Raw genomic sequence first — 19,734 nt, 5'->3', positions numbered from 1 at the left:
GACGGAAGAAGAGTCAGTTCCTACGAAGTCAGAGCTATAGCTTGCGTCGGCTTGTGCATATAGCTTGGTCCCATAAGCGCATTGACATTTTGTGGAGGTTTAATTTTTGAATACCGTTGACGATGGCTGTTACCCACGACCATGCTGTTATGCTATATTGGTGGTAATAATTAATAGTAATTCAACGGATGAAGCAGCCCCACGCAACATATTGCTCTGACTTCTATAAACCAACTTTAGTTGAAAGATGTCACAACATACCACGACTCGTATGCTGCAATCGAACTGATTCTAGTCTACTAGCGAATATATATATCTGTACCAATCGTTATCAGATAACCAGTCCCAAACCGGCCACTGCATCTTATAAAATATGTTATTACACTGTAAGAGCACGATTGCGGGTGTATATAGTCATAATTTAACTTTTGAAACATAGTGTGTCCAAAGCGAACCCAAGGTGTACAAATCTAGCTGTCAAATGGTGCTAGATTGGCGACTCCTGGCGTCTGGCATAACCCCTGTGCGTGTACCACTTGTTGACTTTACCTTGTGCTATCGTGTAACATTGACACATCAGTGTACGGTCATGAAAACACTTTGATTGCTTTTTCACAACAAGTTGCAGTGAACGATAAACAACGCTGGAAAAGTGTCCCGTATGGTTTGCTGCGTGTGTTTCGGAGGTTATGTATTTTCACTGTCGAGGATCTTCCGCTGGGTCCTGATTACGGCACCGTTCATTGCTCACGGGTGCATTGCAAACTTACAGCGCGGTTGAGAAGTGTGGTTTGGGAAAAGTGAAAGAACGTAGCAAAGGATGGGACCCGCGACCGAACGGAAAACGGCAGGCGAAGATAGTCAACACAAATGTCCTATCTGATAGTTGCTAGTGATCGTCACGAAATCGTGAACGAATGGAATTTACACTCTGGGCCCGCAGAGGTATTGGCAAACTAAGTGCTTTGTGCTATCCCACAGCGTGTGTGTAAGTGTAAGTCGTGTTTTCTTTTTTGGCTCGCAGTGGTGAGAAAACATTCTACCGTCCTCTCAATCACACCATATACCGATTGGCCGGGACATTTAGATTATGCTCCGGGCCTCAACACAGGGACAACTTTCTAGAGCTTGTGCTAGGAAGAATTTCATGCTTAGTATACCGACGCCAATGTGCTCTTAGTTTTTATTAGTAAAAACACATTGTTTCACAGCAATTATGCGGCTATGTTGTACGTCTCCCCGTTCGGCACAGTGACCCGGAACATTACGCTTAGATTTTTCATAAATACGTACATAAACCTATACGAATAAGTATCGCAGTGCTGTTGCAACAACAGCGAGTGGTCCAACCTCATCACGCAATGCACAATTTTTGTAGCGGTAAGTCGCCATAGATTCTCCTGTATTGGGTTAATGTTGTGCTGTGTTATTTTGTAGCTACTTTTCCATAGACTGCATGCTCACTGCTGCAAGGGGCCGACGAAAGCATGCAGCGCTCAAGATGCTAAATTGGCATAGTTCTGCTGTACTCGTAAAAAAACGACAAAATAAGTTCAAGTAAACACCAAACATAGGTTAGAAGTAATGCGTGAAAATATGGTGTGGGTAACAAGTAATACAGCGCCTACAGCGCAGCCACTAATAAAGCAATGGTCATTGCAGCAGAATGAAACGGAAAAGCAAAAGTGAAAGAGTGAAAGTGGGGTGTTGTGGGGTGGTTGCAGGGTGAAAAAGGATGCCAAAAATAGGAGTTGTCGAAGCGAAATTTCGTTAACTTTTCTATCGATATTTATAGAGTGCTTGGCAATAATCAGCAAACGGCAAAGTTCTAAATTTAGCATTCCCCCTCTCTACTTTTATATTTATTTATATATTGACACACACACATGCACACACACTATCACGCACGCGCAAATATATATATAATATATATATATATAAACAAAAAAATAGTACTACATACAATGGCTAGCGAAACGATGTTTAGCAACTGACCGTTTGAATAGTACTCGCTCTTTTAAGAGTTAGTATAAGGTTCTAAGAACAAAAGTATGGTGTGATTTTGATTTACTCTCGTGCGTTGGTACTTGGTGCAGCCGTTAGCGGCCACAAAACAGATGAAGTTTGATGTTTTCACTTGTAAACATCTAGAGCCTTTGCAAGTTAAAACTCGTTAAAACTCGGTACAAATTAACAAAATCCAGAGTGAATTTAGTTTTTCTTAGAAGAACGAACCGGGCCGTATTTGTGCCAAATTTGGTTAATAGTTAACTTAATCTAACTTAACAAAATTAACTGAAGAAACTTGTGGCATGCCCTCCACTACAGGAGAACCTTATCCCGGGCTAGCTCGGCTGTTAGATGTTGACGATGCATCGGTTAATGTTGTATTATTGTTGTTGTCGGTTTTGATTTGTTGTTTGTCTTTCTGTACCAAGATTAGATTTAGTTCATAATTAGTAATAATAAGGATAAGAAACGAACGGTGAAGAATTCATATGACTTTTAATGGTGAACGATGAAACTTAGCAGAATGTTATGCTTTGCGGATACTACACTTTACTTTGCGTTAGTTTAATTTGGATTGTTTGCTTAATATGTATGACTAAAATTTTTCATTTGTATCAATGATCCCTAAACACTGTAAAAATATCATTTACACATCAAAGTACACAAAATTATTAAGGCATATGAAGGCACAGATAAAAGGTGGGTGTTAATATCGTTGTATATATTTGGAATGCCTTATTAGGCAAGATATGTAGAAATAATATATATCGGTCCCAACTTTTCTTATTTTAATTGTTTTTTTAATCTTAAAAGAACGGACCGGGTCGTATTTATGTATTTTAATTGTTGTTGCCCTCAGAATTAAGGAAAAAAAGTAATTTTTCAATTGTCGTAAAGATCACATTGACTCTCGACTATTCCATGATATCGTCGTTACTCTTCTCCTGTGATCGAGAACCGCGGCAACAAGCCAGGCCCGTTGCTGTTGCCTTCGCCGCCACTTGTTGATACCTACTGATAGAATATTGAATTGTACAGGCGAACTATAGTAAAAAACATTAAATTCTTTTGTTTTTATTTTAATTCTAGAATTGAATGCCAGTCCGTGTGTTCTATTAAATTTGTTCAATATAGGATGGCCACTATATAGCTACCTAAAACCTATCTATAATAAATATGGCCCGGTCCGTTTTTTAAAGAAAAAGATACCTCTCTATAATCAGCAAAACCATTCAACAATACGAAACTATAGACATTCAAAGACATTCAATACGAAACTATAGAGATTCATTATTTAAACAAAAACAACACGAAAACACCTCAACTTGTACTAAATCTCTTTCAGTGATTCGATGATTTTCCAACACGATATTTTGCATTTTTTCTACGATTTCGGGTGTTGTGTCTGTTTTTTTACGTGTTTGACTTGGGTCGTTTTAAAGACTTGCACGATCACGTTTAAACTTAGAAACCTTCCTTTCAATGTACTAATTGAGTTCTTAAAAAAAAAACAATCTGCTCATTTATACTTATTTTTTTCCGTTGTAAAAAATGCTGTGACGCGTCGATACTAAATGGCATGTTGAAAAAACATAAGTGACCGATTGAAATGAAACTTCACATACGTTCATGTGAAGAGTGTACCAATATAACAAACACAAAATTAGGCTCGCAGCAGCGCTCTATGTTACCGACCGCACGAACTTATTGAACACCCTACTATGTATTTTTCGTAGAGTCAAAGTAATACAATTATTGTGGTTGTTTGCCCAATTACATAGGTATTTCCAAGAAATACTTCCTCGATATAAACAAATGCTTCCGCCATCACCAACATAATTGCATGGTCGTGTTGACAGCCATCGCCATCGTATCAACTCCATGTAAAAACAAATGAAGCGCATGCGCTGGCGAAAAATGAATGCGCGTGTACACAACATTCAGTTATGTTGGTGATAGCGGAAGCATTTCTTGGAAATCTATAATTGGCTGACCAGCCCTAAAAGTTGTATAGTTTCGACTTTATAAATAATAATCTGACTTTACCCAACAAGCACGACAGCATCAAATCAAATCCATCGTCTACTAAACGAAAACCCTCGACTCCTTAACAAATTTTCATCATTTGCTTTTAGTCCTACAACCGTCTCCAATCTCTTGAGCCAACAGCGTCATTTCCGATCTTACCACCTTCTTATAGCTCTTCAGTCGAATATTTTAGAGAAGCTTACAATAAATGTAATGGCATTGCAACAGAAGCCCATTGAACATAAGATGACATGAAAGCCCTACAACAAACTTTGATAAACACTATACATAAACCGGAGCTAATTTCTGAGCAATAAATACCAATGGAACTGTAGTATGGTAATTAATAGAGGTTCGTAGCGTGCCGTCAATTTCATTCTCCCGCAATTCCATAAACCTGAACTCGCTACTATAAGCATGTCATATCTCTCTACCTAAACTGTTCACAACCACCTTATAACGCCTCCACACAGTATGATGATGAGAATGAAAATATATTACAATATGGAATGGAATAAGGATGGAACGCCAAGTTAGCCTCAGCCATTAAAAATAAAAGAATGGTCGTTAGATTGGCTAGAAGAACCACCAGACCTATTAAACCTTATTCTATAGCCCTAGATGAAACATGATTTAAATCTGTAAAAAAAAACCATTTACAATAGCAACAATACAATACACATAATAGTAGAGTATTTCGATTGAACCACACAACACCACTGCTCTATGAATCCTCGTTGGAATTCATACTACGGTCCTTAAATCTTTTCACTATGGTCATTTGTCTATGGCCACGTTTCAATATGATCATTTGGAAGGAATTCATGATGCACCACACTTCGATAATCTAATAAAATTGTCAACATGACCTTGAATTTTTGACTGGCTTTGACGTGGTTTTCTCGGTTTTGGCCTGACCTTACCCACCTAGCACGATATTAACTTGATTGATCGTTCGTTTCCGGGGCGTAGATCCAAGTTTCATCTCCTGACGGCGGCGGTTTTGGGGCACCACTTCTTTGCTTTTATTGACGTGTAGCTCGTGCACGTTGATGTTGATGGTGGTCCTGGCACGATCTTAGAAATAAAAGCATTTGTCCTTATCGGTATCACAAAGTACCAAATCGAAATAGCCGTTACTTTTTGGACAGAGTGTTACATCAACAGAACAATCAAGTATTGATAAAACCATAGTCCACTGTTAGATGCTCAGTCACATATGTTTGAACGGCAACAATCACGCATAATTCATAGCCAACGATGCTGGGTGAAAGGCAAACAGTAACACCCATCCATTACGCAAACTACAACCATCAGCATTTACTTTTCTTTGTGATGAAGTGTTCCATGCGGCAGAAGACTAAAGAAGAGACAGATTTTCCATTTCCAATGGACAATAACGTTATGTTACATTGGTGCTCTTGGTCTGGCTTGTTGCAAACGGGAAAGAATGTCCCAGCCCGGAATGCTCGGAATGATCCTGGTAAATGACATGGATATACCCACCCACCTTCCAAAATCGACGTGACCGCAGTTATGCTATCCTTGCACGTCTATGTTTATGCGCATAATGCGGCAATCATAAGCGAACGGGAAACGAAGTCAAGAGCGTAGCAAATCAAATGAAAAAAGAAGCAGGAAACAGGCAGGCAGGCAGGCAACACAAACCGATCGAATTTCTGAAGCAAAAAAAAAACAGAAAATCTTGTGGGATATATTTATAAATGACAACAAGTGCGCATACCGATACGGCGCAGTAGAGCTATTTTTGGCATTTTCACAATACTTAGTATTTGGCCAATCCCAGCATATTAGAGCTCACCGCCAGAGGAACTCACCTAGCGAGTGGAGCTTCCGCTACATTCGTTAGTGGAGAGCCGCGAAGCAAAGCACTGGCCCAAAGGCTGTCTTATTTTACACCTCAAGCCTTATGCGGTACTAGCAAAAGTCCCATTCCAAATTACCCTTTTTCCGTTCCACCTTCCACAGGCATCTTACGATCTGGGTTGCTCATTTCTTCATCTTGCTTCATGACATACTGTGGGGGGGGGGGGGGGGGGGTGTCTTGTGGAAACCAAGCAATGCAATGATACACGTAATCCAGATTTGAAATACGTTCCATAGTATCGTTACATCGCTTAATAACATCACAGAACCTGCTGCCTGTATGCGTGGAGGCCATCAAGTGGAAGTAAGTGCCGCCGGATCGTAGCGTACGGGTTACTCGTACCCTCGCTTCGCAGTATAGTACCAGCGATTTGCCTTCGATGGACGTTCGTTGTCGGTGTCGAGTAGTGCCCCGGTGTCAGAATGGCCACCGCCATCCGGTATCAAACCGGTGGTTGATGTTGTCGCACGCGCGTGATCATCCGTTTAGGTGAACTTCACCTGGACATCCCTAGATCCAGTAATATAGCGGGCGAACTGTCGGATGCTAATACAGGGAAGTAAGAATTGGTGTCAAAAGATGTGCTCGTTCCATCACACTTACGGTAACGGATCCGTACTTGAGTCACCTCTCAGCGCACTGCACCTGGAGGTCGGCCGTATTTCACGGTCACGTCAGCTTGTTGCTGAGCGGGAACGGTTCGAATTCGTCCACCCGCGTTCTTTCTGCAACTTCTTGAGGCTTCTGAGTGCAGATAGTAGATAATAGGGAAACATTGACAATTTGGCAAGTTAAGACGGCGCGCGGCGGATGGCCACGATAGGTTGACATTTTGTTTTTGTAAACAAACCGAGCCTACAGAGCGCGATTCATATGGCAAGGGCAGGTCTACGCACGCACACTACCGGCCAGGCTAGATACGGTGTACTGGTGTGTGTGCGCGCTTTATCGTATGCGTTTTCTGCGTCCATACACTATACCCTTCGAAGTAGCTAATGTGTGTTCACCTTTGCGTATGGTGGTTCTGTTTGACACTGTATCGTGCATGCAATTCCCGTCCGGCCATCAGGCCATCGGTGGAGAAGTGCGCTAGTGCATGTGGTGGTGGTAAATTCCATCGAAAACCGGAGCCCGAAGGAAATTTGGGCACAAGCGAAAGCTGTTCTCTTATGTCGTCGATTGTTATTTACCAAAAAATTCGAAACCCCGGGTCGGACTCGCTCCGTAAAGCCAGCCAGCTCGGCATGCTGTAGAAGATACTACTATAGTCAGTTGGCAATAGCGCTTTGGGGCAGCTGAACCAACTATAAAGTAATTTAGGATGAAAACAACTTAACGACAAGCTGGCCCCCGGTACACGTGCTGTTCGGAGTTTCGTCTTTTTTCCATTTGAAGTTAGTACAGTTTAAGTGTTTGCACTTGTTAGCATTGAAGTCACTAGCACTGCCGCTTTTCGTCTGTGAAACAATGAACCTGAATTGAGGTAACAATGTGTTGATGGATAACGGATTTTAGGTTATTACAAACTACCACTCCGGTACATCTTCTATCTTTTCGGCTACCCCACTTATTTACTTATTTTTGTCTCTCCTTCAATCATTTAATTTAAATGCCCCGCGTTGATGGTCAGATAAAAGCTAGAGTCCAATGACTTTTCACTATCAACGGCTGGGCTGGGCAACACAGTACACCGACAACAAACGTTAAAGCTAACAAGCCCCTACCGGAAACAAGACCATACCCTTCATGTACTCATGATCACATAGTAGAGTTTTCTTGTGCCGAACATCGGACGAATCGGACAGCGCATGTTATGCGCACTCAGGAAGAATGTCCTTTTTCTCTTGCGGGTTGCTTCGCTGCTTTTCGAATCTTCCGTTTCATTTCAATACTAAAAAGAGAGTTAGAGTCAACCGAATAAGGTTACGCGGCTGGAGAAAATTGGTTGTTGGAAGTAATAGGACTAACTGAGTCGGGTTTGAACATGGTAAAGGGCATCTTCATTCACTGCTTTCTTAGACTGCGAGACCTGAGATCATCCACTTCGTTGAAAACGTGCACAATGCCAAATGCCAAATGCCAAACGTGGTAGTTGTTAGCGCTTGAAGAGTGCACAACACACTGTTCGGTGTAGAGCGCCTCAATCAGCCGTAACTATTCGAAAGCAATGCACGCACATTGTTGGTGCGCTGCGGCCTGCGCCATGTGGCAGTAAGTATCGTATTAGCGGCGGAGCGGAGGTAGTTGACTCAATATCCTTGCTTGTAGGAACGGACATCGAACGAGTATCTGCCGCCATATTAAAGCGCTCTCGCATAGTCCGGGTGCTGTAGTAGCGGGTACTTCTTCGTTCGTTCTCGTCGGCCCAAAACTACTAGCACCTTCGCATCTATCATGACCACTGTGACAGCGCCGCACATACACATAAAGCGTGCGTCACGTTAGTCACTCGGCCAGAGGGCGCACGCGTACCCGCTTCGACGGCGTTGTTACGTGTTGAACCTTCCCCGGCGTAGTGTTAAGGCTACGCTTCTATCGAGCGGACGTGTCGGTCGCGCTCGTTGTCCAGCTGAGTGCCTGCGGTGCGTTTATTTCTATACTCAATTCTTTCATTTCCGTGCGTGCGCTAACATTAATCGCCATTAAAAGATCCTCACGAGTGTGTGGTGCGGTACGCTTCCACGAGTTTTGTTTCCACGTCGTCGATTTCTTTTCTGGGCATTCTATCTGTCTGTCTCTTGGATGCGGCCCACGCCTACGATGTAACCCGGTGTGTTTCTGTGTACGCGCGCGTGGTGAAAGGAAAGCTTGCGGGGGAAGGTTCAGTAATTTCACGGCACTCGGAGCCGGAGCCTATAAACACTGTCTGCGATGGTGGTAATACAGTAGAGCGTCGAGAGCAACGAGCGGCGACGTGGGCGCGCAGGTTGGAGACGGAACCGTGCGTCGGGAAACTAGGTTGCGACTACATTCGCACGTCTGTTTGTGGCATGGTGTAACGTACGTTTATATGTATATATAAATATATAAAACTATGTTTTGCACTCCGGCTTTTACACGTATGTATATGCGTACTCATTTGTTTCTCTTTTGTTTTGTTTTTCATGCATAATGTAGAGACACTCTCGATGCAGGCATATTTAATCAGCAAAAACAAAAACCGAACAGGAAGCAAATAATACCACACACACGCAGACACACACACAGAGAGTATATATATAAATATATATACATTGGTACGTGGGCCCATTGGTAGTGGTGGCACCTTTGTTCGGTGGTTGGTGGTACGTTCGTTTGACGTTTCTATCCGCTACAAGTGTTCCGTTAGTAGGCGGCGGCTTTACCTCTAGCAGCGCGCCTTCTCCGCGGCCGCCCAGGATGCAGCAGGATGCAACTAAAAACTACATTCCTCGATCGCGAATTGCATGAGGACCCTTTCCGGATGTTTGGTTATCATTGTTGTTGATTTGGTTCGGTTCAAATGTAATAACGAAAAATCCGGTAAAAACCCAATTTTTTGCGTCACACGGCGATGAACAATTGATGGACCGCTGCAAGTTGACCTTTCAAAACGATTCCCCAGACCTCTCTGGATACGTTGCCGGTGAAGATTCGCTAGGTGATCATGTTCGAAACCTTTTCTTTCTAAAGTCGGCACATTGTTACAGAACGCAACAGAAGATTAACTATGTCTCCGTTGCAGGCCAAGACCACCGGTTGTCGGTTGTCGCAGCCGAATATGAAGAAAGTCGGTAAATGTTTTCTGGTCCTTCAATGCTGAGGTGCAAGTATTGCACGCGGTCGAACTGAACGAATATACAGATTCCATTCGGTACCGGGCCGCCAACAGTAGGTGGTTTACAGTAGCCCCCTGATGCCTGATAATAGGCATGAAACTATCATCATTCAACAGAGAGAGCGGTAATCAACATTCAACCAATAACACGGCGGCGACGGCAACGCTCCTATCATGCGAGTGTGAGATGAGACCGAAACACAGGAGGAGAAGGATCACAGGAGAATGAAAGACGGAGATTATTACCAGTGTGAAAATTAATCGACGGAGGGCAAAACACAATTTTGTTTTCCTTCCATAATGAGAGGGGCGAAGCGCGAACTTTATATGCCCGAAGGCCTTTGAACGATAATAACAACAATATTCCCTGCCCCCCCCAACATCGGCACGAGCGACTGTGACAGGGAAGAATAATGCTGTGGTGTGCGGTATACATGGGGAGGTCAGGCAAATATGGTACCTGACCTTGAGGCATTCGGGCAGCTTTGCGTGCTATCAGTTCATTTTTCCATCTGTATCTGCTCTGTGCAAGTGTGGGCGCAAGTGTTTGTGTTTTTTGCGCTTGTGAATACCTGTGTGTGTGTGTGTGTGTGTGCAGTATATTATTCGGTTATTCATGTCGTCTTGTTTGTTATCAAATTCGATCTTTTGCGCTTTCCTGTTCGCCCTTTTCCTTTAATCGAATCCCGCCCCGGTGCTACTGGAATGCCCATCGAATGCCGAAGGAATAGCTACTGTTTGCTCCAACCTATCAGTCGATCCACCCACTATTAGGTTGTACAGCAATGTATGTTTCTTTTTTTCGGTGGCACTTCCCCTCACTAAACGGATCCACGTTTGGTTTGGCTGTATTTGGTTGGTTTTTTCCCATTGTGAAGGTTGCGACATATGGCTCTGCTCATTGGTACTGTACCGAACATTGAGCGGAAACGGCAATGATATTGTTTTACCATGCATTAATTCCTTGAACCCCAGCTAACTTGAGAGATATTTAAGTTTTAAGTAGTAGGAGTAGATGGATGATGTGTTTGTAACGTTAGTTTCGTTCTTGACCAGAAGTTTGGACGTTACAGGGTAAATTATCGATTGGCGCTAAAAATAGTTTTCCAACGCACTATTCTCTAAAGTACAAACCCTACGCTCCCCATTCGTAGGGGTTTTCCTGCGGCTCACAGTGTCGCCAACACACACACACGCAGGCACGTCCTTGTCGTGTACAGAAACAGAAAACAAACAAATATTTTTTCCCGAAAACACACCTGCGGAAAAGACTATGTGAAACCGTCCTGTTTGGAATTGCGCTTTACAAGCTGGAGCTGGATGCGCCCAGCAGCAGCCAGCTTGCCCACTGCAGCTCTCCAGTCAATCAATGGTACCAGATCTATTTGACTATTTTGTGGTTTCTATTTCCGAACAGAAATGGCACGTGATTCGACAATGGGGCGAGACCGAGTGCTTGTCGTTCCGAGCACAGGCATTGCCCTCAACAGCAGCTCTTCGCCGTCATCGTCGTCGTCGTCGCAGGCTCCCTCCGATATCAACCAGCAGATTCTGGAGGTAAGCATAAGTGTTGACATTCCACTCTGATTGTTTTGATCGCCGTAGGTGAGATCCCCAAACGAGAGTGAGCGTTTGCTTCTTAGTACCCTACTGCTCTAGTTTTACATTTGGTTCACTCACGCGTTTCGTTCTTCCGTGTACTACACAGCTTCAGAAAGAGCAGGAGCTCGAGAAGCAGAAGTTATGGCATGCCTTCCAGGAAAAAAACAAGGAACTGGAGATGCACCATCGTCAGCAGCTGGAGCACAAATTTCAGGTTCATAATCGAAGCCGTTCAGCGCAAGACACTGCGATGTTAGCTCAGATAAGAACGAAGAAATACAACGCATGTTATTGTAATTTGTTGCAGGAGTTGCGCGATCAGCGGATAGCGGAAGTGGCTGCGCAACAGCTCGAGCGCCGTGAACGTGAGGCCGTCAAACGGAAGGAGAAGCACGATTGCTGCGCAAATGCAAGCTCTGAAGTGAAACAAAAGTTACAGGTACCCGACAGCGTTTGAGAACAGTTTGTGGCGAGAATGCGAAACTTATCAGCTTTCTTGTTTCGTTACATATGCAGACCTTCCTCATACAGAAAAAGCAAGCCGCGGCTTCGAACGGCTTAAATTCATCATCGTCGTACAGGAACTGGTAAAATACTTGTGCTAAAAAGTTCACGCGTCCGATGGACATCGTGTTTCTTGTTCCCCATCAGTGATCGTATTGCCTCATTCGGTTCCTAACTCTTTGCAGGGGTGTTGTAAAGTCGTCCTCTGGTGAATCGCTTCCGGCGGGGGCCGTCGCAGCGGCCGTGAATTCCCATCCGTATAAAATTCCGCCGCCACCAATCGCCATCGGGAAGTACGATCCGGACTTTCCGTTGCGAAAGACAGGTATGTCACTTTCGGACCTTCCACCACTACTGATCACTTTCAAAAGCATGGCCCTGTTGTTTTTACCTGTGTGTATGTTGACGCCTTTCGATGCAATAACATCGTGCAGGAATCTCTTCCAGTTCACCACACTGTCTCTCTTTCTCTCCCTGTTCAAATTGATCACTCATACTTTGGATTGTTAAATGTTTGCGCAAATAACACGCGTTTGGGATTTGTTTTTAGTGTGATCAAAAAGGGCTAATGATATAAGTTCCTAAAAGTAAAAAAATCCTTGTTCCGTGATTTGTGTTGGCATACTATTACAGTCATCTACGCGTAAGTGTATTGCAGAAGTTTTTAAGATTCGTAATAACAATAACAAGCGGTGCTTACGTTACAAGAACTTTCGTTTTCGTACCAGCTTACCAGTTACATGGTACGCTACAGCGTGAGATGCACCGAGAACTAATAAATAAGTTTGTTTGCAAAAAGTTGATATTCAAATAGTTTGTATTCCCGATAAACTAAAGAGACGATGCTTACTCTACACACCATCTATCAACTAAAACAGAAAAATAACAATATATCAACGTAACCAAATACATACACACATTCCTTTTTTTGGTCATGTCTGTAGTCAAGCTGTCATGTTTCAATGCTGTTCCTTCCCAAAAAACGTTCCCGTCTTCCACTCTTTGTTGCACGTTATGTGAATATTGCTCATGAGCTTTGTGTACTGATTGAATAATTACTACTACTAACTACTTGCACCGCAGCGTCCGAACCTAACCTGCTGAAGATTCGTCTTAAGCAGCGCGTGATTGAAAAAAGATCCGTTAATGGACCGATCGCCGCCCGGCGTCAGGAACGCTTGCGCCGACTCCAGAAGCAGCACCAGAACCAGGCGCTATCTTCAAGTACGTATGCCACTGACGTGATATATTATTTTTCATCTTCAATCGACACTCGTACGTCTTTTTGACTAAGCTCACGATTATGCAAAAAATATAGTTGATTGTTATTGTTTTATTGTTGTACGTGTATTGCAGAAAATGCACGCTCTGATATTGAGGTGTACTGTATTGCGATCATGAGATACCTATAGAGACATGGCCGAGATGTTGAAACGAAATATGTAGGCGTGTTATGCGTTCCTACTGTCAAATAAAATCCATGTTCAAGCAATTTGATCGGCGGCAGAGGAGCCAAGCAAAAACAGAAATTTTGTGTATTCGGCCAAACAACAGAAAATCAATTGTAAAAACGGCGGGAGAGCCACAATTGATTTTCCGTTGCTTCCAAACCGTTGCTAATTAGAAACAGATTAGCAAAATAACTTCGCCGTAACACGATGGATGGATTTTGCGTGGATTTTTTTTTTGCAGGAAGAGTTTGGAGAAAGGAGAAAGAAAACGATGCATGGCTATCCCATTTGTTGCGTTATGAGTGATGTTGCTTACTAACATTGTGCGTCACTGACGGTGTTTTTCGATGCGACGAGTTTTTTTATAAACAGAAAAAAATAACTACCTTGAGAATTGTTTATTGCAAGTGTAACAGAATAACAGGAACACACTCACTCGCAAGAAAAAAAGAAGATAAATATATAAAATCATCTGAAATTTGTTGGAGAAATAATCATTCCTTTTGAACAGATCCCAGGATATCTACAATTTTTTTATTCTTTGGTTGTTTCTATTGTTTGGTTTGTCACCCCAGAACATTTTTCACCTTATTATATTCGTCGCAGAACTTCTCAAGCATCTCCTGCTCCGTTTTCTTTTTCTGCTGTAGATTGTCCAGTTTCTGGCACGACGACGGATTCCGGTCCTAACTCACCACCCACCGTCGGAAGCCGGGCATCTCCGACAAATGCTCCGATTCAGGAAGAGAACGAAGATCCACAGTACGGGTCAGTAGCTCGCTCTAGCATCAATGATCTGTCGCTGTTTAGCTCACCCTCAATGCCCAACATTTCGCTTGGTCGACCACATCTCGGTCCATCGGCCCATTCTGCCACCGCTGTGCACTTGGTAAGTTGCCAAAAAAAACATTTTTTTTTAATTTTGGGAAGAAATTAGTGTATGTTTTGTTGTAGGCTCTACTCTTCGTGAAACTGCGTGTAGAGCATCGAGCTTAAGATTGTTCACTCGTGCCCTTGTTGCTATTTACACCGTCTGCCAAGGTTGATGTACAGCACTATGAAAAGACGATTGATTTTTATTGTTGTTGCAACCGCTTCAGTTTTACACCATTTTTGTGCGGTATAATACATTCCTATTCCAATACATTTACTTTACATCATTGCTACATTCGTTTTATTTGTTAATTATTTGTTTATAACTTACTTGAGGTTCAAAAGTTCCATTTGCAGCCCTCGTCTTCATTAGTCATTGAAAAAATTAAGATTCTATTATAATAGTTTCCAATGGATTGAAGATTAAAATATATGTGGCCAACATATAATAGTGTGGCGTTGTCGTGGAATATGATGCGTCACGTGTACAACGAGTAACTAGTTAATCGATTTCCTTTTCTTCGTTTTCTTGTTATTCTGATGGCAATTTTTTAAGGCGATGAACGCCATCAGACCGCCACAACTTGTCGGTGGTCAAGGCCCGCCATCGTCAGCTGGTCCACTGGCGTTCGGTAATCCGATGCTGGAAATGGCTGAGCAGCAGTTGCACCACCAGCACCAGCACCACCACAGTCAAAACGCAGTAGCTGCTGCGGCTGCGGTCGCTGCAGCTGCAGCCGCCACTGGCATCGGCATCGGTCGGGCACAACTGCCTGGTCTGCATGCAGCGGCCGCCGCAGCCGCAGTCACTTCCGCCTACCAGCAATCGATAACAGATGCACACGTTGCTCAAGCCCGACTTAACAAGCAGGGCCATCGGCCGCTGGGACGCACCCAGTCCGCTCCGTTGCCGCTCGGTCATCCGATGCTTGCCGGTGCAAACAGCGCCATGGTGAACATCACCCAAACCCATTTCGAAAATAGTGACGTAAGTTGCATACGAAAAAAAATTGTGGGTCGTTTAACGGGATAGTATAACATTGCACCTTTCCGAACGCTGTCTTGGGTAAGATTGCTTTTTGATAGTTTTTGAAAGATACAAATATATATCATCAAATTTATCAAAACTAAACCAAATTCAGGATTACACGAGGAAAATCAAGTTCAATTCAAGCCAAAACTAAATTAAACAGGAAAGGGGTTCTATTAGTGTGCTTTCGTCTTACTTCTTAGTCTTGTGTTTGTGTGCGATATTATAATTCGTGTTGTTTTTACACTTATTAAATCGATCTGTCGATCTCTTCCTCTGCTCTGCTGGCTTCGATCTTTTCTTTCCCTTTCCCCTATGTAAGGCTGAGCGACAGGCATACGAGCAGCATCTGCTGATGAAGCAAAAGATACGCCAGACGGCGCTGAATCGGGCCAGCAACTGTGTCAATCGAGAACCACAGTTGCGCGAAGAGTTGGAATCAAACGAGGTAATCGATCTGACCGACAAGAAGCAGCCACCGAAAACAGTGCTGGCAAACTGCGTCATCAAAAGCACCTCGCAAACGTTGATAGCGCATGACGAACTCGTATCGCCGTCGCACGCGCAGCAGCAACATCAACAGGCGCAACATCTTTCGGAATTGATGCAGCAGCATCACCATCATCATCGTGAGCTACTACTTCGCCGGTCAATGCAGCTGCCGATGCTGGAGGAGCCTTACCATGCTGGGACGGTTGCCGCAACAGGTAGACCAATGCTGCGCCCGCTTTCCCGTACGTCGTCCAGTCCGCTCGTGCATCTCTGCTCGGCGACAGCGCAGCTCGGGGCCACGCAACAAAGCATGTTCTCGGACACTGGTCAACAGCTGCCGCAGGACGACGACATTCCGCCACCGGTTAACCTGACAGTCCAGAATCGAAGTCGGTCGCTTCTCAACTACACCCACGACAGCCTCGCTATTTCGGCCGTGGCCGCCGCAGCCGCTGTAGCAGCCGCTGCGGCCGCTGCCAGTTCGTCCTCTGCCTGTTCGAGCCCCGTGGGACCGATGCCCCTGCAGCTCACCACGTCTGCGTCTGCCTCGACGATTGTACCATTGGAATCGCACGGACCCACTGCGGCTACACTCACAACCGCAAACCCCTCCATTACCACCGGACTAGCCTTTGACAGTCTCATGCTGAAGCACGTGTGCGTCTGCGGCGATAATGCTAACCATCCCGAGCACAGTGGTCGCCTTCAGAGCATCTGGGCGCGGCTGGTAGGAACCGGATTGGCGGTGCGCTGCGATAAACTTCGCTCCCGTAAGGCCACTCAGGAGGAGTTGCAAACCGTGCACAGCGAGGGCCATGCACTGCTCTTTGGTACCGGGCAGCTCAATCGGCAGAAGATAGACACGAGCCGCGTCAGTTTCGTGCGGCTCGCCTGTGGCGGTGTGGGTGTTGATCTCGATACGACCTGGAACGAGCATCACACGGCTGCTGCGGCGCGGATGGCGGCCGGATGTGTTATCGATCTGAGCTACAAAGTGGCGCGCCGTGAAAATCGCAACGGGTTTGCCGTGGTTCGACCACCGGGACACCACGCTGAAACGGACGCCGCAATGGGCTTCTGTTTCTTCAATTCGATTGCATTGGCCGCAAAGCTGCTGCGTGTTCGGATGCCGCACGATATGCGTCGCATTTTGATCGTCGACTGGGACGTGCACCATGGTAACGGGACGCAGCAGGTATTCTACGATGATCCGAGCGTGCTGTACTTATCGATTCACCGACATGATGATGGTAACTTCTTCCCCGGGACGGGTGGACCGACCGAGTGTGGAGCGGGTGCGGGCATTGGATTCAACGTGAACGTAGCTTGGTCTGGTGGGGTGAATCCACCACTAGGTGACGCCGAGTATTTGGCCGCGTTTCGCACGGTAGTGTTGCCGATTGCGAGAGAATTCCATCCCGATATTGTACTCGTTTCGGCCGGATTCGATGCGGCTATCGGCCATCCGGCCCCTCTCGGGGGTTACGTCGTTTCGCCGGCCTGCTTTGGCCATTTGACGCGTGAACTGATGCAGCTAGCCGATGGAAAGGTAAGAATCTGATCAGTCAGTGAAAGCTGATTTAAAGCTACTCTAAACTACGTAGCAGCACAATACTCTGTAGGTTTGTATCCACACTACCCCCTGGAGAGCATGTTGGAATATTTTCGATACAAAGTCAGAGATAAACTTTGTTTTAGAATCATTCAAGCACCATTCAAAACAATTAACACAACAACATTTTTCTAGATTGTTCTGGCACTTGAAGGCGGCTACGATCTCCCGGCGATCTGCGACTCAGCTGAGGAGTGCGTTCGAGCGTTGCTAGGTGTGGAAAGCATTGCTTCGATCGAGCCCGCGGAGCTTGCCCGTGTGCCGTGCCAGGCAGCGATTGAAACGTTGCAGAAAACAATCGCCATACAGATGTTGCACTGGCCATGCGTGAAGCGCTTTGCGCACACCGTCAACCTGTCCGCCATACAGGCACACAGTAGCGAACGAGAAGAGTCGGACACGGTTACCGCAATGGCCGGACTTTCGATGCAAACGTTAAAGAGGTAAGCGAATCGGTCGGCCTGTTGGTCGGGCTAACTGGGCAGTGTTGCGAAGGCGGCGATGTTAATGCCTTGTTTTTTTTCTGTCAAATTTTATCGCACACCCCGGCGTACGCATAGAACATCGGATGTTTCCTGCGAGAGTTCAGAGGAACCGATGGACCAGGACGAATCAAAATGAAGCGCTTGTCCTGGAGGAACTCAGGGAACTATGCTGAAAGTAACAGCATTACAGTGGCAGATGCACCTGCTTAATGAATGAGCCTGCGTTATTGTAATTAGATGGTTGGTTGGTGGTATTAGTGTTTTTATACTGTTTGTATGCGCGGTGTTTTTGGGAACTTTTTGAGATTTGGTCTGTGGGGTTAAAGGCTAAAGGTGTATGTCTGGCACACGTTCTTTGCGAGCAAAATTTGTTATTACGATTTTTTATGCTGTGAAGTGTGGATAAAAGATATGCGCCGGCGTGTAGAACATATTGATGCACATATTTATGTGCAAATGTATGGGAATGTGGCGTTGGATTAGTTGGAATGTTTTTCCTTTTCTTGCTAGCAGCAATGCTTCTCCTACCAAACCACTACTCAAAACACTCTCGGTATCCTTTCACACGAGTAGCCATATTGCCTTTCGAGCAGCTGCTGCTGTCTTCCCATTCTGAGTATCGCCACTTCTTCACTTAGATTTCCAATTGTTAGGTGCATATACGGATATATGTATATCGTCGTTATAAACAAACAAGTGAAATACTATTATAAATCAGGGAAAAATTACAAAAAGAAGTAGATGAAAAGAAAGGCCTGAAAGGTTCTGGATCATGGATCCTCGTTTACAACACTTTTTATACGTTAATCAATAGATGGGGTTTCGATGATTACGTGCAAGAAATTATAGTGGCCAACGAAACAAAGTTTATATCGACAAACACAAACATTTTGTGAAATACGAGGATGAACCATTTATGTTAGATCAAAAGTCAGTCGAAGCTTCAATTAATAGTATTTTTAGTTTTTTCCGTCTAAATAATATGTTTAGCTTTTTTTGGAAGTATGATCTATTTTGGGATACATACGAAAAGTGTTAGCCATACAGATTCAGCACACCAAAAGTTTTTCTGGTGCGAAACAAAGTTTATTTTTCGAAAAAACGCATCCATAGACTATTCTGCCTTTGCAATTTGCTTCTTCATGTTGATTTGACACTCTTATAAGAGACAGTTTTAACTCTTCATAAATGTGGGTAACTCTTAACAATTCCTCAGTCCAGAGCACTTTTTCCCGGAATGAATGAACAGTTTAAATATGATTATGATAACATATCTCTCTTTTCTTTAAATTCTTAGATGCGGAAACATTTAGAAATAATGGCCAGATTTGCCCGCATCATAATGTAATGTAATCATATACCATGGCATCGTCAGATGACATGCACATAAGGGATTTCTTTATCTTTACCTTCTGATTGAAGTTTCTGTTGAGTACTTGTGGCTGATAGAAGAGGATTTGTAGTTTATAGATTCATTTTCATACATTTTGATAATTTTTTTATTGCTCCCTTAGTTTTGTAACATATTTTTGCAATTTTCTTGTCTACCATTTTTTGCCTAACCATCAAAATTCATATTTATGACCATTTGATTTTCTTCATTGCCTATTTTATAATATTTCGTAGTTTTTCTTGTGCCATCTCATAAGCTGAGAAAAGAAATAATTTATTCTGAATTCTTCACCACACGTTTCTTACCTTCAATTATGTTGTTAAATGTCAAAATATATTAAAAAATCGCGATATTATTACTCATAAATAACTAAATTAATTCTAGTGGTTGGTAATATTCAGCAAAATTAATGAAGTAGATGTGAAAAACAGACAAATTCAAGTTTCAAACTTCAAATAAATTTTGTTTCGCACCGCCAAAATTCACCCTTGACTGCGAATGGCTAAAAATTAGTAATGGCTAAAAAACACAAGATAAAATCAAAACGTAATTTAATGATCATAATTTGCT

General features: G+C 43.8%; 1 protein-coding gene across 2 annotated transcripts; it reads left to right on the top strand.

Annotated features, from left to right (window-relative positions):
• Positions 1–1,311: 1,311 nt before the first annotated feature.
• Positions 1,312–19,683, top strand: LOC128272812 (histone deacetylase 4). Of its 2 annotated transcripts, XM_053010704.1 has the most exons (13): positions 8,077–8,137; positions 8,195–8,926; positions 11,140–11,279; positions 11,431–11,538; positions 11,632–11,763; positions 11,841–11,911; positions 12,014–12,153; positions 12,912–13,052; positions 13,930–14,168; positions 14,709–15,140; positions 15,505–17,223; positions 17,422–17,729; positions 17,847–19,683. In XM_053010704.1, exons 3-13 carry the CDS (start codon positions 11,142–11,144, stop codon positions 17,905–17,907), a joined length of 3,489 nt encoding a protein of 1,162 aa, XP_052866664.1. In that variant the 5' UTR covers positions 8,077–8,137; positions 8,195–8,926; positions 11,140–11,141; the 3' UTR covers positions 17,908–19,683. The 2 variants fall into 2 exon arrangements, with proteins under 2 accessions (XP_052866656.1, XP_052866664.1); XM_053010696.1 differs by lacking the exons at positions 8,077–8,137; positions 8,195–8,926 and adding an exon at positions 1,312–1,380.
• Positions 19,684–19,734: the final 51 nt, after the last annotated feature.

Source organism: Anopheles cruzii, chromosome X (assembly GCF_943734635.1).
Source record: "Anopheles cruzii chromosome X, idAnoCruzAS_RS32_06, whole genome shotgun sequence".
Lineage (NCBI taxonomy): Eukaryota > Metazoa > Arthropoda > Insecta > Diptera > Culicidae > Anopheles > Anopheles cruzii.
Note: the sequence above shows the minus strand (reverse complement) of the source record. Positions and strands in the feature narration are given on the sequence as shown.